Here is a 16,974-nt window from a genome sequence, read left to right on the forward strand (position 1 = left end):
AAGTGCTGTGTAGCACTGATCCCTCTCTAAAAGAGCTGAAGCCCTATAGAGGCTTCTGGATAAGCTAAACACAGTTCAGTGAGGCAACAGTGCCCAGGGGACTGGCTGCTAGAACCATACACTGAGGTACCTGTGCACATAGAGTTACTGTTAAAAAACTAAAGTCCATCAAAATCATACATTATATATAAAAAGTATTTCTATATACATATGTGTACATACATAAATGCATTATTTAAAAAAAAAAACAGAAAAATGAAATTTCAGAAGCTTTTAAGGAAAGTCCTGGGAAATGATCTGGTACACCTAAGAGATAAAAAAAATAAAAATTAAGTTATCTGAAAAAGCTGCTCAAGTTAAGCAGAATCTTGGGCCATCCTGCAGCTACCAGAGCACATCACTTACACAAAGGGATGCATAACCCCATTTCAGCAGTGTGAGATACTGTACATCCCAGAACCAGGGGGTGGCAGTTGGGCAATGATGCCTCCTCCCAACAGAAGCACAAGAGAAAGTTGTACCTTGAGAGGGATTATCTCTGTTAGAGAGAGGGGATGCATGATTTGCTGCATTCATTTGCATAAAAAATGCTCTCCCTATGCATTGTGCCAGCCTCTGTGTCTGGTGCGTTATGGATGGAAGTCACTTCTTCCCTAGCGTGGGAAACAGGAGAGAACAGTCTACAAGCTCTCCAGAGTACAAAGAGCCTGGAAGCTTGTATTATGAGAGACCTTTGCACCACTGCTTAAGTGGGACCAGGGGTCTGACTCTACCCAAGCTCCAAAGCACCACACAAGCACTTTGGCAGTCCAGGCAGGACACATTTTTAACTATACATCTCTGGTAATATTTGAATCTCCACTTTCCTCTTGCTGTGAACAACTATTGTAAAACCCAAAGGCTCCAGCTCAATCATGCACCGTCTGATCAACATGTGAAGTAGCTGAGAAAACTCTGCCTGAGTAAGAATGACACAAGTCCCAGAACAGAGGCCAAGATGGTGAAAATAAGTAAGAGATACACTGGAAGAGAAATGACTTTGATAAAACTATACACATAGAACATATTCACTCATTTTTGTCACTTGTTGTAGCAAATATATGACAGGGCCAGAAAAAAAAGAGCAAGCGAAAAACCGACATGGAGATAGACAGATAAGGTATGATCATACATACCTCCCCAAAGAAAACTCTTCTCAACAAATCCCACAAACAAAAATACAACAGACATGCCTGCCAATCTCACCTATGGAAGTTGGTGTAGTCTACTGCCTGTTGTTTTTTGTGACTGCTACAAAACATAGTAGAAAATCGTACCCAATTAAATTATTTTTGTGTTGCATATAAAAGCACAAGCCCAGCTGCTGGTATAAATATGCAAACAGAAGTAGAGAGAGATAAATTGTTTCCCTTTTGCACTTAATTGAGTATAAAGTTAACTATATGGAAATACAGTTATCTCTCTTTATATCTGCATATGCATGGTATAAATGGTTCCCAATTGCCTCTTGCAAGGCATTTATGTAGATTATTTTGACAGTTTGCACCCCACACCTACTGACAAAAAGTCAGGACATTTCAGTCTGTCCTTGAAAAGCAATGCATTTCTGAGGCTGTGTACTGACGCTGAAATGTAAGTCAGCAATTTTCATGTCTATGATTAATAAGACTGCAGTATAATGAAATGTGACCGTGTTCCTGCAAACAGTGTTATCAGACATACAGCATGAAAAACAGCACTTGAGAGTACTGGCACCTTGCATTATGGTTTCTGCAAAAGAATTCAGCTAGAAGATCTGAAAATTAACATAACAAACGTCATTATAGAATACTTAATATTTCAATTTACATACGATAAAGACATCTATAAAAGCCAAGTAGCATACATAGGCTGAATTTGGAATGTATGTACTAATCAATCCATGCCTTTCTGCAGCTCTCATGTCGTCACTAGAGCTGGAACGAGATGGCAAATCTCACTGGGACAGTTGTTATGAGGCTGAGACTGGGCTGGCTCATAAAAGTGCTCACTCAATAGATTTTGCTGGCAGTCTCTGCTCATGGGGTACTACTGAAATCACAACCAGGCCCAGCCGCACTGCTGCTATTGTCATCCCTGGTGGACCTGCTGGCTGCGCTTGCAGAGGTGGGTCACTATTTCCCAACTGCTCCTGTGGTCGCTCACTCATTTAAAGCTTTACTTACAACATAAACATCATCAGATTGAACTACAAAAATAGCCATGTAATGCTGAGCAATAAAAATAACCAATTTCAGTCTCCTCCCAATAGAGATTTGAACTTCATACACCTTTCAAACTACGCCAAATGAACTTTACTCCAAAATTAGCTGGAAATTTCAATTTTATATTGTGTGCAAAAAATGCACATAAATTATCTTGTCCACATCCATCCAAAAAAATTACATACTATCATTTTTTACAGCCATTTTATGAATATAGGGAAAGAACTGCTTTCCTTTCTTACACAGGTAACTCGATGAGTTTAAAAACAACACCCCCCCCCCCACACACACACACACTCCCAAAACCACAAAAGCCAAAAACCAAACAAAAACCACAAAAAAAATATCCCATAAAGTATGGCCCTTGCATCCTAATAAACCTTATGAAAATTAAGTTAAAATACTGAATCTGATGCAAAAAGGATAAAAAAAGATATGTAAAAAGAATATGTAAAAAGGATACCATTAATGTAATTTAAAATTATATCAATATTTTCATTAGATTAAGTGATTAAACTGTAACAGTTCCAGGTAATTTTAGTCGCTGTATAGCTGCATTAGGATTATTATCTTCAGCTGATGTCAACATTTTTATCAGAAAGAAATAGAATTGAGCAAATAATTATGAAAAAAAAAGTATTTCACTTCAGAACATTGTGAAATTCACCAAACTATTCAACTAAAACCTTTAGATCAGTTCTGAAACACAAAATTTGCTCCTAAATGAATCAAAATGATCTATAAGATTTGATTTCCCTGGAATTGACACTAACACCTCAAAAATCAGGGGCTTTTCAGTCCATTTGGAGTTCATGATTACTACTACCAAGAAATAAAAGAACCCCTTTGCTATCCAACAATCTGTATGCAAAATAGTTATGGTGCAAGATGTTAGAGTCTCCTCCCTAAAATACTCTGAGAAAAATTTAAAAGGTACGTGGTAAATTTGAATAAATGTCATGATCTGTAAATGTGCATGTGGAAAACTTTTTGGGCTGTGTGTCTTTGGGACGACTTTGGTTTCCTGGTCTGCTCTTGTACTCCTGAAGACATACAAAAGTCAAAGTAAAATCCAAACAAAACAATCCCTTTTTAATTCTAACCAGATAAATTCAAAATTCCAAGGAGAAGCAGCAAGAACATTAACAGGTTCTGTTAACGTTGTTCCTTCCTCAAAAAAAAACCAACCCAAGCATTTCATACTAATGATACCATTTCTTACTATTATACAGAAACACGGCAATGCCGAGTTCCAGTTTAAGATTTCTAAGCGTTGTTAAAAGGGTCCCACAGCTCAAAATGCCATTTCTAAAATGAAAAGACAGTGGCCTACTAACTGGCCTTGTGACTTCTTTCTTTACAGTAATTTCAAACATGAAAATGTGCAGACAAGGATGTGTAACATTTTGTTATTAGCCAGTTCCGATAAACACAGTAACTGTATATTATTCACCAACCTTTTGTAATTCAGGGCCTCCTTCTGCCACCCTCAGAGCTGAACCCCGGAGACTGTCACTCTTTGGCAGCAGTCCTGTACTATGTATTATGCTACTCAGATACTCGGTACTATGTATTATGCTACTCAGATACTCGATCTACTCAGTGAGATGGATTTAGTGTTTGCTGTTTTGGTGTATTTACATCTTCTCGATTCACAAAGCCCAATCCTGCTTCCACTGATGTTCCACTGATCTGCAGAGATGGGGAGACTGACAATTTATACCCAGAATTTAGGACTGTTTAGATTATGTATGAGATTTTAATCTGCTAGTTTTCCTTTCAGAAATCTTTTAAATTTTACCCGTTCATGTAAAAAATATTAATACTGAGCAAAGCTAAAATTTATACTAGTTTCTCCTTCCCCTGTTCTCTGAACTCATCATGGTATCATGATTTCAGTGTGATGTGTAAGCACAGTGCTACCTGGTTCACAGACGACTTTGTGTGAAGAAGCTGATGGGAGGAGGGAATAAAGACAAAAGGAAAAAGAGAAGGGGCTATACTGGGCTCTTATGTTTGCAACCTCTCCTTACTGGGAGACTTTGGCCAGAGTGCTTTCAGGTGCACTGGAAACAAAGTGGATGGGAAAGCCTGGAGTATTAGTTACATACACTGGAATATATAGCTCTCGCTGTTAAAAACAGGGAGAAAATCATTTTACCCTTCATTCCTTATTAGCCTGTTTTTTGCTAGAGCTGGTATAGGCTTTTCCTGGGACAGTGAATTCCCCTTATACCAAGAAACTAGTTCATCTTAAAGGAGAGAGTCTGTCTTTCTGGAGCACTTGATCATCTCAGAAATGCCTGCAAGTGTAGAGTCCTGGTCAAGAAGAGGAATCTCCTCACCATATGGGCAGAGCAGGGGAAGAATGGAAAGGCAGCTGTCCTGTTCATATGCAAGAAAGTCCACCATAACAGGGTACAGCTGGAAGCAGAGTGGGTCACTTCAAGGGACTATTTCACCATGCCTCTGTCCCAGTGGCATACTTGCTGTATTAAGTACTGGAAGCTAGAAAAAAAATCTGCAAAGGCAATGTTGCAGGATACCTGTATCTATACTTAGAGAGCTAATTTGCTTACATTGTTAGTATCAGCATTAAAGATACAGAGGAAAACAATTCACATGACTAAAGGACACAGTCTGAAAGTTGTTTTTGCAAGAATGGGAACAATTGGAGATAGCATTCTTTGAGAAAGGACGGTCTGGTAGCAAAAACACAGACTGTGTATAGATTCTGTTCTTGACCATGCTGCAACCAACCAGTATGATGCTAATGAAGTCAATGAGGACCTGATTTTTACAAGGATTTCTGCATCTCTTATCTGCATGAGCTATGCTTCTTTTACAAGCACAGTTGTAGGTATAGAGAAAAAGTATCGAGAGAAATCTTCAGCTTGAACAAAGCTGAATAACTGTGTGTCCAAGCATACCATCTCTTCAAGAAAATGAAGTATTGAATGTTATGTCGCTGTCACTCAGGTATAGACTTTTTACTTCATCTTCTTGCTCTATGTGGTTCATAGAAAGTGGCATGACAACAGAACAGGCAGAGATCTCCAAGGTAAGAAATGTTTGCCCAGAGGTTGCACAAGTCTTCTTGGGGCTTTACTATCAACTTTATCAAGGGGGGGCAAGGTCACAGTAAAGCATGATCTGTCTAATCTTCACATAGGGAAACACACCTTACTAGATAATGGATGTAACTCCTGCTGTAAATTGCACCATGAACCAATAAATTTATGACTGCATCCAGCAGTAACAGCATGTGAAACTTATTTCCAAGCTAGGTTATACACACTTATCTTCTAATCTCAGATGTAAAATGGAGACTGAGCTTACATATTTCATGGAGAAATAAAGGATCAGCCTAAGGTTTGTAAATAAGAGCCTCAAATTAAAAAATAGTCTGCAGTAGAAATATAAACTGTTACGTGTCACCACCATACAGTGTCTTTCTGCACTGGATGTTGGCAGCTATCTGATAAAAGGTTTGTCACACTTGCTCGGTAATGGAATCATCTCTGATCCAAGCTTGTCCAAGGGCAGCAATATTGAACAAGTAGTGCATGAGAAACATGATTCTATCCTTCAGCAGTTCTTATTTTTAAATTTCTCTGGCCTCACAAAATGTCAGAGGGTCAGGCGAGCACCACACTGCCTACAGAGAGATAATGACTACTATAGTCATAGATTATGGTATTATTAGTATTACATTTCTAAACAATGTCAGAAGATATCAGACATCTCTGGAACCTCTGATCTACACTCTGAAACACTGTTTATATCATCAACTAGCATTTCTCAGCAAAGAAAAACAAAGAATATCTGCTTAAAGGAATCAGAAACACCTTTCAGTCATGTGGGTTACAAGGCAGTGCTTTGCTTCCCATTTTCTGAATCAAGTGGCTTAGCACAAATAAACTATAGTTCCACCAACAGTCTAAGCTACCAGAAGTTGGCACTGATGCTGAAAGAAGCAATTCACCCTGCCTCATCTCCAGCCACTTGGATCCTCTTTCACACCAACCTACATATTCATGTGGCCAAGCAGTGAAGCAGACTGAGAATCCAGGTTAAAACAAGCCCCAAACCTATAAAATGATTAATTTTAGCCCTGTCAGTTTAATATACTCCAGCTATTTGAGGAACTAAAGCATGAGAAATCAAAACTATGCTCATCAACTAATTGAAACCATAAAAGCAGATTTACTACAAATAAAGGAAAAAGTCTACCTTGTTACCAATATATGAAGTTTTATTTCCTTATGGACCCACATCATACTGCAGATGGTACTGTGTTACCCACAAGAGCTAGAGGATATTTGCTGATGGTGTTTTTATACCACCTGGTATTGGACTCCTAAATTAGACCATCAGGGTCTCAAAGTTTCCTCTGCTCAGTGCACTGCCTATCAAACGGCAGACTGTAACTCATGCCATTGGAGGTATTTAGCTCACCCAGGTCTAACCACCTACGCCTCAGCCAGTCACTACTTCAAATATCCAACCAACCAACATCAGCACTTTGGGAGCACAAAGCACTTCAACCAGGTGACCTACATTCAGGCAACTACTTCACAGTGAGACCAATCTTGCTGCTAAGTGCTTTTGTCTTTCCATTAATGGAATCTCTAAGATGTAGACACAGACTTAAGATGCCAGCATTTGTCACAGGAAACTGCTGTTTGTCTCAGGCACCTAACTTCCCTACCTAAGCTACACATTTCCTTTAGTAACCCCCAAATGTTTTAGCGAAGGAACTTTTTAGGGGAAATGAAGAGAGACATATCATTGCCATAAACCCACGACTTTCACTATTATTCCAGCAATATGTTGTAATGAGTTATCTTTTAAAAACACATAAACAGAATACCTCCTGTGACAAGTTTGCCAAAGAAACCTTCATTGTACCTTCTAAGCTGTCAGCCTAGTTGGTATCCACGACGGTGTGCAGCTAGCGTCACTGCCTTGCACTGAGAATTGAATAACCGTGTTCTGCATAATTTTCTGCATATTATTCCTGAATTGTAGCATCCCTGCTATTTCTAACATTGGTCTTCTCTACTATATTTGATAATCTCAATAAGTTATGGAGTATTTGGTTCTCTAAATGCCTGTGTATATGAGCTCCTGGTGAGTGGAGACAGATTAAGTCCTTTTTGACCTCCTGACTCATAAAAAATTGGAAGAGAAGAAAAATGAGCTCATCAAAGTACAATGGATCTGATTCATCTCCCAAGTTATGTATTATACCACTATGGATCATGGGACTTAAACATATGCAACCTGAATGTGAGACAGAAGGAATTAGGTCTTTTGTCATTTGGATCCATCGCCTTTACTGTTATAAAAGTAATTCTGGCATGCCCTTTAAAAAAATAAAAAATGTAGAAGTACGGATCTTAAAGAATAAGCAGTGAAAATTTGGGTACAGGAGAGGCATGAAAGCCTCATGCAGGCTGCATGCCTAGAGATAGACATGACATTATTTGTATTTGCCTGAAATACAGCACACACACCAAAAGCAGCACTTTGAAGGAAGTAAAACGATCTGCTTTCCTGAATGAAATTTGTGAACACCCAGTTTTAACATTTCTCCCTAATTTAAAGCCCTTTAATTTCTAAAGTAATTCTGTGCCTCCAGTAGGTTGCTAGTCGAGATGATGGCTTAAACAACAGTAGTACTTTCTGCATTACACTGCTGTTGCTACACAATTCTAAAAAGATTTGTTGCAATACATGGACTGTACGCATGAAGATTCGTGGAACTGCTGTTTTATTGTACAAGTATATCCTGAATTTCAACAAAAAGAGAAATATAAACTTCAGAAAATACCTCTCCCCCCAACTTACTTTCCCTGCCCTCTCTCCCACACACTTCTAGCCAAACAACAGTATCACTGCAACATCACTTCAGAAATATTTACATAGTTTTGGTGGGAATGCAGTTAAGCAAGGATAATTGCACATGCCTGAACATTTGGCTGAGGTAAAAAACAAAGTTGGCAAGTATCTTTTTAGTGAATTCTGCTATCCCAACTAGAGCAAGCAGTGAACCAGAACAAATTTTTGTACTTTTGCAGAAATTGAAAAGAGCAAACTTACTTTCTAAGGAAATGAAATAGCTACTGGAAAGACAACGTTTTCAATTAGGAAGCCAGTGGAGCCCACCTTCAAATTTCCGTTTCAATGAACGGGAATAGGCTCATTTAATGAAATACAGAATTTGTATGACGGCTTGCATATCATTCTTTGGTAGATGAACAGTACAACAGTTTTAGAGATACCTTAAATATAACAGATCTTGCTTTCATCAAAATTGTGTAAATATCTTGAAATAAGCACATTATCAGTAGAAAGAAAAGTGCTAAGCTGTTGACTTCATGTGTAATTATTGCTAATACCTATTGACTTTGAGATTGGAGTAATGGAGGGTGGCATATGTGATCCCAGTATCTGAAAATGGCTCTGAAACTTATTTGTGGAAGAGATGCTAGTAGGACTGATAGACATGGCAGAAAATTACCACCGAGTGTGCTTAAGAACAGAATAAACACATGGAGAGCAACACAGGCTAACAGAGAAATGTAAATGTGGCTTTGGAGGTTGAGTTCTTTGAATGATTATGCAGTATGGGTGACTTGGCTGAGACAATGTACTTCCATTTAAAAAAGCTTCTGATGAAGTTATCTATCAGACTCCAACTATGGTGTCAAGGAGGAACCACAGAAAAGACATCAAGCAATAAAAGTGCCTTTTAAATGATAAGGGGAAAAGAAAAAAGTTAGGAATAATTGGTTGTTTCTTTTAAAATAAATACAGTCAAACATACTAACAAACCCAAGACAAACAAAAAAACACACCCCCCCCCAACAAAACAGATTCAGATATTCACTAGTTCCTAAAAGATTCAGTTTCACAGTGCAAGAATTACAGCCAAATTAATAATCCAGCAAGATTATCAACAAGAAGTAGGTAGTTTTTCACATACTCCACAATTAAACTTTGGAACTCACTGCTCCAAGATGCTTTGAAGATCAGAAGAACAAATGAATACAGAAGATACAGCTAGCGGTAAAAAAGACCGTTGGGAGCTATTAATCACAAAACTGCAATATAGTGTATGGCTTCAATGTGTCTGCACAACATATACCTCAAGGGAAGCTGCGATAGTTTACTGTCTGCTTATCCTCTTCTTCTTCCCTGAGCATATTATGTTGGCCACTGCCAAAGAAAGGATACTGGACTGCACGTACCTTTGATCCAATTCAGTGTAGCCATGTTTATATTGTATGATAACCACGGGCACTGATGGCACTCAAGTAATTTAAAACCAAGAGGTAAAACCCATCTGCATTTTGGAACCAAGACATTGATCCTAATATAGCTTACATGTAGCTATCGAGAAAGTGAATCGAAGCCTTTTGAGAAAAGCCTCTAATAGATTTTAGCAGACTTTAAGTGCAAATTACAGCTTTTCACTTTGTGAAGAAAAAAATCCACAAACCTCCCCAAATAAATACTGCTATTATTGGTTAGAAATAGGGCTTAACTAAACCTCTGGAGCTGAACACTTCTGCTTATAGAGAACACTAAGTGGAATCCACCCTGAACTGGGCATAACCAACAGCGAAATTAAAAATTCTAAGAGACTAATTCTAAAACAAGCATTGAAGAAAAAGATGAAGGAGTGGCTCTGATGCCTGTAATCCATCACACATACCTCCAGATGAGACTAATTACTCTTTGGAAGCACCTGTTTCTTTCCATTGACTATGAAGGCAATCCAAATACCTAGTTCAGCTGTAAAAGTCTTCACTAGTGTTATCTGAGTTACATGAATCCCACAGCCCTGGAGTCTCATTAACTCAAGACTGACTTACATTTTACTTGTACCTGTTTTGCAAACCAAACCACTCCATGTACGGAAATACTTGTAAACCAAATTACTTTGAAGAAACACAAGGACAATTTTAATGATATATAGTAAATTTTGAGATTACTGAACCTGGGAGTCGGAGAGAGTCGTAAACATGCTGTAGCTACTTACATCAGTTTTAGCTCGTGCTCCAGTTGACACTGGGTAAGGCAAACAGTCTAGCTCCTGGTAGTCTGCTCTTCTGTTTTTCCAAGATCCCTTTCCTTGATGATCTCCATAAAAGACTGTCTCCACTTGAACAGGGCACTGTAAGAGAATTTTAAAAACCCTGTAAATAAAGGTAAGTCATAAATATTTTTAATGTGAGCTGCAAGATAAAAACATTGGAATTTTATCTTTTTAAAGCTTTTTTTTTTCTCTGATGTAATGTAAACATTTGGTCTCAATCTTTTTTTCTTAAAGCCACCTGCTGCATAATTTTTACATTTTGCTAAATTACACATCAAGATATTATGTGAAGTGGTTTCCTTAACAGCTAGGATACACCATCAGAGAATTAATAAATAGTGGTACACTTTCCTAAATATGAAGGAACTGAATCACTTCTTCCTTAGAAATTGAAATTGTTTTATTCAAATTGTTTAAAACTATCTTTTCATTTTATTTCAGGTTCGTCTTTATAATTTAACCAGAGACCCAGCAAATCCCCATTTTCAAACTACAGACTCTGAACTTTCCAAACCCACTTTTCTTTGTTCCCCAAACCTGGTGAGATCTCACTTAATTGCTTCACCTCTGCACTATTTTTTTTAAAGGATGCATGCCCTAACTCTGGGCCCACACGTACCCAACCACACTGATGGATACTGAATGCCAGGAAGAGACCAACTGCACAACATTCCACCACACAGAATCATAGAATAGTTAGGGTTGGAAAGGACCTTAAGATCATCTAGTTCCAACCCCCCTGCCATGGGCAGGGGCAAATCATGGTTTGCCTCAAAAGGATAATAAGGTGTACAAGCAATGATCAACCTCTGCTGCAATCCAGCAGGATCCATGCTGGGAACAATCAAGGAATCAGGATCATAGGTACACTGCAGAGCAGTCCCAAGCTGTTGGGTACAATCAGTGAAAATCAGTCCATTTTCTGGCTGCTTCCCCTTCACAAGAGGATGAATTTGCTGCTGGTCTTTAACAGCAACTGCCTAGGTCTCAGTTAGTATATTTTCAGGGATGTAAAAGTAGGAGGCTTTGAAAAGCTGACAAAAGAATAAGCATGCAGCCCAAAAAAGTCTGAAGATAATACACTACTGACAAAGAATTAAAAGAATGTGTAAGTTAAAGTTTTGTTCAATGAAAATCATATCTGTGATATAAAATGGGGTAATCATAATCAATTTTTCTGTCACTATCCATGAATGATAAAAGACTAAAACCAAAAAATATGATTCTTACTCTTTATATCTGTTTTTTCTTTACTGAAACTGAGCACTTGACATCAAATGTCAATGAAGCAGACACATTAAACAACAGGGAAACACGCTGTTTACAGCAAGAGAGGTTTATCTCTATTGTGTCATTTAGAAAGTACCTCCTTCTATATTGCTATGAAAGCCTTTCTTTCATAGGAAAGGTACACATTTCAAAGGAGCAGCACTGTTAATCGCAGTTTTCCAAAGCCAGCACTTTTGTTGTTAGTACATTCAGATAGCCCAGCTTTTTGTTCTTAAATCATGTATTCATAGCGTTGGTGACAGAATGTTTCAGAAAATAATCTGGTGACAGGTGATTGTTTTTAATATCTTTTCTGGATCAGCCAGTGCTACTGCCCCATGCTATTTCCCAGTAAAAAACTGACTGGCTGTAACTTGCAGTTTACACAAATGTAAAGACAGGCCATCTCCCACCATTCAAGTTACTACTTTTTAGAGAACACCTTAAATTTATTCACCAAAATACTGCAAGACCCCCTACTCCCACCCAATTAGTTTCATAACATTTATTCACCCAGTCCGTTTTCACTAGCAAATATTTAGTCATCTTCCCATGAAACTTCCGTTCAATACGACACCTTCAAAACAGAAAAACTGAAATAGCAACAAAATATCAGAGTTACTTCCAGATGAAAAATCAGATGAAAAATCCTTCAGTAGAAAATCAACTGGCTCAACCTAGAGATTATATTACAAAATATATTTCTGCCATCTGCTACAAACTGCCTACACCCTTAGGAGACAAATTTTCATGGCAACAGCTCCAACCAACATGTTGCCACTTACACTTCAGAGACCTCTGGCCTAAAAGTTGGCTTTGCAACTGGCCTAAAAGTTGGCTTTTAAACTACAATTTCTTGCATCAGTTCCAAGTTTATATAATCAAAATAAGATAAAAACATATGAAGAACCCATAAGTGGTTCATCATTTTATAGAAGACAAATTTACACAGTTACTAGTAAACACATGTCTAAGATAGGTCTTCCTCCTATTCCAGTTTCATTATGAGTGACAAGAATAAAATATTTGATATATGTGGAAAAAATTACAAGCCATAACAAGAAATATAGACCAAATGGATGAATTAATAGAAGATACATTACTTATACAACTTGTATGAAAACAAAAATTTGTTCATTTTTTTCCACTGCAACTGTCACTTTAAGGTTTGCAAAATCTGTTTCTTCACAGTAAATTCACAGAATTTACAAGAATGTATTTCTCTTCTTTGACTATACAAGAATACTAAGGTCAATCTTTTTCTGAGGCAAATTATTCTTAAATGTTTAAATTAGGGCAGATGATTCCCCTGTCCTACAAATACCTTTGCAGGAGATAGCAAACAGTGTCTTGCCATCGGTTCCCCAACAGATTATCCCTGACTCTTTCCTTATGCTGATCTTGTTGAGACCTTTGTGTCAAATGACTTCCCCAGCTTCTGTAGTGGTATTTGCTCTTGGAGGTTTAAAAGATATTTCGAGTCTGCCATATAAGGCCACAATAAGAATGTGGCTGATTCGCATTTGCCTGTCCATAGGCAATTAAAATAAAGCAAACTCTCCTGCTTTAGAGTGGGAAGATGTGACCTGATAAAAAGGACTGTAACTTCTCAAGTAAAGGAAATGGTAATTCTGGCATTGATGTTAGAAGCATTCTTGAAATATTTTTGGACTGATCTGAGCACATGCAACTATTGGTAAGGCAAACCAGTGAGAGCGGCTTGAAGGTAGGTTTTATCACCATAGTAAGCATGACCAGCTCTGTATCACTAACACAGGCTTTTGATAGGGGTATGTCCCAGCAAGAGGGCTGCATCCAAAGTCCTCTTGCTGGGACATACTCAGAAGATGTCTTGCCAGTAGGCTTCAGTAAGAGAGGTGCAAGCAGATGGAATGCTGATGCTGGCATTCTCTATGCAACCACATTGATGATGTTGTTCTTACATACCAAAAGGCATTTGAAAACATTGTCTACTTGGATTTCTTTTTCTGCTTGTCTACATGTTACATGCTCTTCATCGAATGCTCCAGTAATGAAGTCAAATGCCCTGTGATGTTCAAGTCATCATGGAAACAGAATGATGCCTAGACAAACCATAGCTTTTGTTTTAGTAGAGAATAGGCACAGCCGTAAAATCATGAGCGTCTGGATCACTGGTTACCAAAACTAGACTGCCTCACAACTGGAAGCGTTTAAACTCTGATGGCTTGGATTTTACCTTCAAGTAGGAAAGAGGACTATACTGTTACTGTACTTTGACAAAAGATATCGAGCACTCTCCAGTAAGAAGACTGAACACTGACAAGTCAGTGATGAGATCAATTCAGTTGACCAGAGCTGGTTCCGACTTGCAAACATAGACCATAATAAAGAAATGACAGAAACTCATAGCCACTCTGTAGAATATGAGAATGCATACTGAAAAGCACAACACCTAGATCTAAGTTTCTGAATATCCCACCTTGGGAAAAATGAACATTTACGCTGTAATCCACAGACATTCACTTAAAGAGTTTACTTTTACAAAATGAAGCAGCATTGAAACAGCAGCGAGAGCAAAAGCATTCGAACAAGCTCACCTTTCAGGAAATTTCAAGCCAGCATTAACATTCAAGCTGCAAATCCAAACAACACTATCTTAAGAACTGACTTTAATCATAGTCTAAAGCAGAGAACAAACACTCCTCGCACTGTTCTCTCTCCAGTTACTTGCTTCTATACAAAAAACTTGCTCATTCAAAAACTACTAAAATAATACCACTGCTCCTTAATCACATTTACCCTCAAAATAAATGCTTAGGAAACCGTGTGTTATCAACTGATGACACCTGCCATCACAAAATATTCTTAACTGAAGGAATGCTCTAAATCAAATATTCATATAAAGAAACAAAAATGTAAGCTGAACTCTTAATGAAGACAGTGTCCCTCCTGCTGTTATGTCTTTAAATAAACAAGTATAAATAGGCTAGCATTGAAACTTTAAATGAACAATATTCTATCCTGAAAAACTATCAGATCAACTAGAAAAGGGGCTTAATGATTTTAAGCCATATTGACAGAAAACTTCATCTTATGACATTTCTGGTTATTTGGCCTTTAGCTGTCTAATGAAATTAGATACCTTGTTATTAATGAGACAAAACTAATTTCACCCTTGAACTTGAGCTCCTCAGGCTATTCAGAAACACTAGATCTGAAAACCATGGCTTCTGATAACTTGACATTATAAAATGTTTCATATGACACACACATTCTTACCAGTTGCTTGTGCCTTTTGGTAGAAGGAGTACTGGAGGGAGAAGAGCTAGCACTCAGAGCTTCTTCAATATCTAAGTTTAACTGTTCCAGTTTCTTCATAAGACATGACATAGAGTCTGGCCACTCAGATCCTTCTTCTGGTTGGGTCTAAAAGAAATCGAACATATGTGAAGTCTTAAAACATTAAAGCTTTCCATAACTTAAAGGCTCTCATTTTATTTCTAGCCCTCAAGGAAAAAAGCTGACCATTTTTTTCTCTGTCCTTGAGTAACTTTTCTCCATTTAGAAAGCTTCAATTATCACTCCAATACCGATGACATATATTCATAGCTGTTCTTCATACTCAAATGATCACACTTTGCTTCTGTGTATCTGAATGGCTTTCTAACACTTCATCTTGGGTGAACCACTGCCAGCTCAAACTAAGCACAACCAAGACCAAACCAAAGTAACTAATGTCTCTTCTTTAAGACACTTCTATTTTAGAATCTCTCCACTGATTGCTTGTTGTCAATCAGAATCAGAACACAGAAAGTCATCACGTTGCACTGCATTTTATTCCTTACTATAATTCCTGACTTCGTCAAGTCTTACAGTGTTCTTCTGCTCACAAAATGGGAACACTTCATTGGTCTTGATTCCTTTCTGTTTTCATGGATGCATGTTCCCCTTTTACCTGAACTGCTTCACTATATACAGAAAATATTAGTCCATTGTAGTGTAACTGCCAAAAATACTTTTTTTGTTTCTTAGTTTCCTCAAAGTCATTTTCCCTTAAGCATCTCTGAATGGCAGTCCCTGTGCATGCTGCTGCATTATGCTTTGTGTTTCTTATTCAATTACTTCTGATGATTCACAAGAAAAATACAGCCACACTGACCTACCTGTCATCACAGACAGCTACTGCTTCCTAGATTAGTCTCTGTCCTGAAGCTACTTCAGTTCTTTCATCTTTCTTACTTCCACAAACAATACATATCTTTGCACAGAAGATAATTTCATAGCAAGCAATTTAACAGACTGAGCATACAAACAGTAAGACTGCATTGCCATCCTGGCAAAATCCTAAGAGCATCATACCAACATTATACAACACCTAGGAGAACTAGATTAATATTGTTATTATTCCTACCTGATAAATATTTATGGTGATTTGTTTCCTTATGAGAGTTTTTCAAGAGGGACAGAGAGATAACTGTAATTTGCTCACTATTGTAGAAAAAAGCTTTAGGAATAAAATCCAGAAAGCCAACTCCAGTATTACACTGACATATATTATTACTAATGGAATTGCTCATCTTCCCCTCAGTAAGAATAAGTCAGCTATATATTCCCTTCAGAGGAGCTAGTATTATCTTTGTAGAGGCTATTCTGAAGCACACAAAATAAAATATCTCTGGTTCTCCAAATCTTTATTTGGAATTGCCAAAATTTTTACAAGCTTTAAGTATTATTCCTGAAATGCTGTTAGAAGTGCTAAGCTGTATTTCAAGTCTGTAGCTATTAAAATTATTCAGATACTTCGCTTCTCATTGTCTTCCCAACTATCTTGAAGTAACATATAGGATGCTCACAGAAAGTGAGTATCACAACTCTTCAAGTTGAACCCATTCTGAGTGAGATGATCTCACATGGCAGTTTTGCATTTTGAGTTTTGTGAGTTTTAGCCAGTGTCAACAACACTCATTTGTAAACAAAGTAAAGATTCTGTATTTTCCTGTACTTAAGCTTCCTTATGTACCGATTTTCCCAGTACTGAAGAATGCTCAAGAAACCTCAAGCACAAAACACACAAACCAACCCAAAATCCAGCACCAATGAATGTAGAAGGTTCTATTTCTCAACACAGTTAAACTTTAATTTAAGAAGAACTGTAAGAACATTCTTTCTTATCAGTGGTAAACAATTCCGAGGCAACAGCACAGGAAAATGAGTAGAATCACAGAATGGTTTGGGTTGAGAAGAGCCTTAAGATCATCTAGTTCCAACCCCCCTGCCATGGGCAGGGATATCTCACACCACACCAGGTCACAGAATCATAGAATAGTTAGGGTTGGAAAGTACCTTAAGATCATCTAGTTCCAAAGCCCCTGC

The 16,974-nt window shown here is 37.8% G+C and overlaps 1 protein-coding gene across 3 annotated transcripts in view; it reads right to left on the reverse strand.

Annotated features, from left to right (window-relative positions):
- STARD13 (StAR related lipid transfer domain containing 13) overlaps positions 1–16,974 on the reverse strand; it is a 295,099-nt gene that overhangs the window by 204,380 nt on the left and 73,745 nt on the right. For all 3 annotated transcript variants that reach the window (XM_057410424.1, XM_057410423.1, XM_057410425.1), the window contains 2 exons: positions 14,881–15,027; positions 10,294–10,428 (listed from right to left, as the gene is read on the reverse strand). In XM_057410424.1, coding sequence (XP_057266407.1) covers positions 10,294–10,428; positions 14,881–15,027 — 282 coding nt within the window. The remainder of the gene's footprint in view (positions 1–10,293; positions 10,429–14,880; positions 15,028–16,974) is intronic.

Source organism: Pezoporus wallicus, unplaced genomic scaffold (genome assembly GCF_028554395.1).
Source record: "Pezoporus wallicus isolate ANWC-B61680 ecotype Strahan unplaced genomic scaffold, APGP_CSIRO_Pwel_v1 contig_1876, whole genome shotgun sequence".
Lineage (NCBI taxonomy): Eukaryota > Metazoa > Chordata > Aves > Psittaciformes > Psittacidae > Pezoporus > Pezoporus wallicus.